This window comes from Aegilops tauschii, chromosome 6 (assembly GCF_002575655.3).
Source record: "Aegilops tauschii subsp. strangulata cultivar AL8/78 chromosome 6, Aet v6.0, whole genome shotgun sequence".
NCBI lineage: Eukaryota > Viridiplantae > Streptophyta > Magnoliopsida > Poales > Poaceae > Aegilops > Aegilops tauschii.
In genome coordinates this window covers 205,975,538-205,981,371 of record NC_053040.3, presented here as the reverse complement: position 1 = coordinate 205,981,371, position 5,834 = coordinate 205,975,538, and the positions used below count along the sequence as shown (strand labels likewise).

The following is a 5,834-nucleotide window of genomic DNA, read 5'->3' as shown; positions in this document are numbered from 1 at the left end:
GGATCGTCATTAACGGGGTAGAATTCCTAGCAGACCTTATCGTCTTCAGACCACAAGGCTTGGATGTGATCTTAGGAATGAATTGGCTCATCAAGCACCAAGGCTTGTTAGATTGTGCCAACCGGACTGTCACTATGGCCAATGACCAAGGAGTCGAAGTTAAGTTTGCTCCCAACCCCTCCTCTGCTCAAGGTGCCAACTCAACTGTCTGTCAGAAGTTGGATTGGAGCAAGTGCTGGTAGTATGCGAATACCCCGATGTCTTTCCTGATGAGCTACCGGGAATGCCTCCTGACCGAGACATTGAGTTCATCATCAAGCTCATACCCGGAGCAGGACCCATCTATAAGAAGCCTTATAGAATGGGATCGGAAGAGTTAGCAGAGTTGAAGAAGCAACTGGAAGAGCAGTTGAGGAAGGGATTTATCCGCCCTAGTGCCTCCCCTTGGGGATCACCTATTCTGTTTGTGGCAAAGAAGGACGGTACCATCCGTTTGTGCATTGACTATTACTCCCTCAATGAAGTTACAATCATGAACAAGTATCCACTTCCCAAGATTGAAGATCTGTTTGATCAACTCAATGGGGCCAAGGTGTTCTCCAAGATCGACCTCAGATCTGGGTACTACCAGCTGAAAATCAGACCCAAGATATTCCGAAGATGGCATTTGTAACCAGATATGGACTATATGAATGCATGGTCATGCCCTTTCGATTGACCAATGCCCCAGCTTACTTCATGTATCTCATGAATAAGGTCTTCATGGAATATTTAGACAAGTTTGTTGTCGTCTTCATTGATGACATTCTTGTCTTCTCGAAGACGAAAGAAGAGCACGAGCAACACTTGAGGATGGTCCTAGACAAGCTTCGAGAGCACCAACTGTACGCCAAGTTCAGCAAGTGCAAATTTTGGCTGCGTGAAGTTGGATTCTTGGGTCATGTTCCGACCAAAGAAGGATTGTCGGTCGATCCTGCCAAGATTGAAGCCGTGACTGAATGGCAATCCCCAAGCAATGTGAAGGAAGTCAGAAGCTTCCTCGGACTCGCAGGATATTACCGCAAGTTCGTTGAAGGATTCTCAAGCATTGCCCGACCCATGACCCAGCTCTTGAAGAAGGACAAGAAGTTTCAATGGATGCCGAAGTGTGAAGAAAGCTTCCAGGAGCTGAAGAAGAGATTGACCACCGCCCTAGTTCTGGCCACACTTGATATTCACAAAGAATTTGTGATATATTGTGATGCATCACGAACCGTACTGGGAGGTGTTCTGATGCAAGAGGGCAGAGTCGTAGCTTACCTTTCAAGACAACTACGGCCTCGTGAGGAGAACTATGCTACTCATGATCTTGAGTTAGCAGCAGTGGTTCATGCCCTGAAAACATGGAGACATTACCTCCTAGGGAAGCGGTGTGAGATATACACGGATCACAAAAGTCTGAAGTATATTTTCAATTAGAAGGAATTGAACATGAGGCAGAGAAGATGGCTAGAGTTGATCAAGGATTATGACCTCAGTGTTCAATACCACCCTGGGAAGACTAATGTGGTAGCAGATGCGTTAAGCAGAAAGGCTTGTTCCTTGAACGCTGTGATTAAGGAAAGGCTACCCGCCTTGTGTGAAGAACTTGAAAACTTCGGGTTGGAACTGGTTGCACCAGGATTCTTGGCCAACCTCGAAGTTAGGCCTACCCTGATGGATGATGTTAAGGAAGCTCAGAAGGGACACAAGAGTATTGAAGGCATCAAGAGGAAGATCAAGGCAGGCAAGGCCCCGGGATTCTCAGAGGATGAGCAAGGAATTGTGTGGTTCAGGAATCGCATTTGCGTACCCAACAAGGTTGAGCTCAAGAACTTGATCTTGCAAGAAGCTCATGACACCCTATATTCCATCCATCCTGGAGGGACCAAGATGTATCAAGACCTGAAGGAAAGATTTTGGTGGCACGGGATGAAAAGAGAGATTGCCACCTATGTGGCAAAGTGTGATGTATGCCAAAGGGTCAAGGCTGAATATCAGCGACCTGCTGGATTGCTCCAACCACTCAAGGTTCCCGAGTGGAAATGGGATAAAGTCGGAATGGATTTCATCACTGGACTACCTAGGTCAAACAAGGGACATGACTCCATCTGGGTCATAGTCGATCATTTAACCAAAGTAGCCCATTTCATTCCTGTTAAGACTACCTATGATGGCAACCGGCTGGCAACTCTATACATCAACAGAATTGTCAGCCTTCATGGTATGCCCAAGGAGATTGTGTCAGATCGAGGAACCCAGTTTACCTCAAGGTTCTGGAAGAAGTTCCAAGAGGCCATGGGAACCAAGTTGTCCTTTAGCACTGCTTTCCATCCACAGACCGGAGGTCAGACGGAACGAGTGAATCAGATTCTCGAAGACTTGCTCCGAGCCTGTGCTTAGCATATGGAGCTAAGTGGGAAGATTGCCTACCTTTCGCCGAGTTCTCCTACAACAACAGCTACCAGTCCAGTCTTCAGATGGCACTGTTTGAGGTGCTATATGGACAGAAGTGCCGCACTCCCCTCAATTGGTCCGAGACTGGAGAAGGACTAGTCTTTGGGCTCGATATCCTCCGTGAAGCAGAAGAGCAAGTCTAACTTGTCAGAGAGTGTTTGAAGACTGCCAAGTCAAGACAAAAGAGCTACGCTGACTCACATCGTCAAGACATGACCTTCCGAGTTGGAGACCATGTCTATCTCCGGGTCACACCTCTCAAGGGAACCCAGCGCTTCCATGTCAAAGGAAAGCTCGCACCAAGATACAACGGCCTCTTCAAGATCACTGACCGGCGAGGAGAAGTGGCTTACCAGTTGGAACTGCCACCTGAACTATCCGATGTGCACAACGTATTCCACGTGTCACAACTCCGAAAGTGTCTCCAAGTTCCAGCCAAGCCTGATCTTTATAAGGACGTCGATCACCAAGCCATTGACCTTCAGCCTAATTTGACCTACCGTGAGAGGCCCATCTGCATTTTGGACGAGGCTGAACGATGCACTCGAAGCCGCACCATCAAGTACTTCAAGGTCCAGTGGAGCAACCACACTGAAGCAGAAGCAACCTGGGAACGTGAAGACTACCTTAGATCCGAGTTTCCCGATCTCTTTTAAAGCCTAGTTTAGGAATATCGGGGACGAGATTCTTGTAAGGGGCGTAGGTTTGTCACACCCTGCATTTTGTAACATGTCATTTGCATTAATAAAGCATGAAAATTTGGACCAACAAAAAGTTTTGCATTATTTGGCTTTTATTTTGGAGTTGGTTTTCTCAGTGTGGTTTTCCAGGTGCTCTCTAAAGTCAACTACTCCACCTTATATACTTCATCTCCCTGCCCCAAAACTTGTGCCCAATGATCATGCCCTGTGTATAGTGCAATATATTATTTTCTTACAAAAATAATTTGGCCAAATAGTAGTTTCAAAAATTAGTTTTCCAAAAACCTCTGAATTGAGGTTTGCACTACAAGTACTTGATTTGGGGTATGAAAAACATTTCAAAGAGTATATTTGAAACCTATTAGATATAGGACTCCCATAAACCACAAAAATATAATTTTAAAAGTAATTTTCCTATTTTATTTGAAGGCTTTTTCTTTAGGCCAGAAATGGTCTTTAATAGGTTAAAATTATTTAAAAGCTTCAAAAATATTTGAGAAAAATTAGGGAAACTCAGTGGACATATATTTTCCATATATAAGAGTTTCAACACATAGTCATGTTCAAAATATTGGACAAAACCTCCCAAAACCATTTCTGCCCATTTCAAGGATTTGAAATATTTCTACAGGAAATATTTAAATAAACGTCCAAGGAAAATCCAGCAAGTCACAAATGCATATTGTGATCACCTTGCAAAGCCTCATCTCAATTAAGGTCATTTTGGTTCACCAAAATGCCCCAAAACCCTCTCTGACCAGAATCAAATTTGAACAACTTTGTACTACCAACTTTCTCTCCTTGACCCCCAACTTTTGTGATCATGTTTACATGACCAAATGAGGCCACTACACTAAGTTGTGCATCAAGGGGAAGTGATTTGCTCAACTAGATCTGCCCACCTTCATTTCTGCTAAATTCTAGGGTTTACAAAAGTTGCATTGGCAACTTTGCCCAAATGAGCTCAAAATTGGTGGAAGTCCCTAATTATATGTGCCATTTCACCCTATGAAGTATCATGGCAAATGGAAATCATCTACTTGCCCAAACCAGCATCAAACACCTTCTGCCACTTTACCAAAATCCCATTTTTGGCCTCTTCCACTAATCTCCATAGGCTCAACTTTTTACCACGACCCCTCCTAGTCCCCCTCTAGCACCTGTATGCTTTTCTGCCCGAGGAAGCAATGATGGAGGGGGGAGAACACCATCTTTCTTCTCTGGATAATGGATTCCTCCCTCTCTCTCAGACTCCTTCTCTCCCCTCAGCTTTCCAGAGCATCCAAGGCTCTCCCCAGCTTTTGCCCACGCCCCCTTCAGGTGCCAAACGCAAGTAGACGCGCGCGGACACGGGAAAGCCGCGAATGCCGGCCAAAGTCGTGCTCTGGAGCGCCTGGCAGGGCACCTGACCGTTGACATCGCATCCCCCGACCACCTCGAGCCTCCCCCGCGCGCCAGTCGATGCCCCTCGATGTCCGCTCAACGCCAGTAGGCCGCCCACTTGCTCCCGCGCCCTCGTCTCTCTCCTGCAGCTCGCGCCAGAGCGCCGCCCTGCTCGGGCAATGCTCGCGCCGCCCCTGTGGCCCGCCCGCAGCTTGTCCCGCTCCTCCTCTCTCTCCTTGGCACCCTAGACCACTCCCACGAACACCCCCGAGCCCTTCATTCCCTCTCTAACGGCCACCCTAGCCGATCCGGCGGGCACCCGTAGGCCGCGCCTACGGCGGACCTCGGCCAACCTATATAAGGCGACCCCGAGCCTCTCTCTCACTCCCTGTCGCTCCCCCCACATTCCTAGTCAACCTCCTGCACCACCCATTTATCTCCAGAGCCGCTCGAGCTCGAGATCGAGCTCGAGCTCCGCCGCCTCGGCTCGTCGGTGTTCGCGCGGTACAGGCCTCCTCTGCCCCCGTTCTCTCTCGATCTGGAACCGCGCGGCATCACAGACCCTTTCCCCTATCTCCGCCACTCTTTTGCAGCTGGGAACGGCCGGAACCACCGACGCCCGAAGCACCTCCGCCGCGTGACGTCGTCGCCGGCAAACCAGGCCGCTCCGGCGACCACCTCCACCACCACCCGAACAGCGACACCCCCTCGAGTCCAACGGTGCCACCCGCTCGACCTGTCGTGCCCTGTAGCGTCGCTGATGAGCTCGCCGACCCCTCTGGTCGCGAGGTTAGAGATGACAGGCGGGCCCCGCCTATCATCCTCACCTCTCCCTCGCCCCTCTCTCTCTCGCTGACGCCCGGGCCCCGCCCATCAGGTTTGAAAACCTGGCACGCGCGCGCTGGCTCGCCTAGCCTAGATCCCCTCCGGGCGTGCTGCAATTTGGCCTTTCTGGCCTAGTGGCACAATGCCCTCTTTCTTTTTCTTTTTCTGTGCAAACTTGCAAAAATTCCACAGAGTTAAATAAATAGCCAAATGCAATAATTGCAGTTCCTAAATTCTTGTAAAAATCTCACCTATTTAATGGTGTAACCTTCATACATGCCCAACCAACTTCTTTGTGCTATTCAAATTTGTGCAATTAAATCCTTGTTTGAAAATCCATTGCTCTGTCCCTGTAGCTCCAAATCCAAAACTAAGAATTTTCCCCTTCTTAGTTTTCACCCTAGTATTTAACAAAAATGAGTTGAAATTTTTCGAGCACTTTGGTTTTTC

The 5,834-nt window shown here is 48.3% G+C and overlaps 1 protein-coding gene across 1 annotated transcript; it reads left to right on the top strand.

Moving 5' to 3' along the window:
• The first annotated feature begins 2,687 nt into the window (after positions 1–2,687).
• Positions 2,688–3,131, top strand: LOC141025974 (uncharacterized). Its single transcript, XM_073501906.1, has one exon. The coding sequence runs from the start codon at positions 2,688–2,690 to the stop codon at positions 3,129–3,131; it is 444 nt and encodes a 147-aa protein (XP_073358007.1).
• Positions 3,132–5,834: the final 2,703 nt, after the last annotated feature.

Bases quoted from the DNA above. Each gene is read 5' to 3' on its own strand.
- LOC141025974 (XM_073501906.1), top strand. From the start codon at position 2,688: ATGACCTTCCGAGTTGGAGACCATGTCTATCTCCGGGTCACACCTCTC.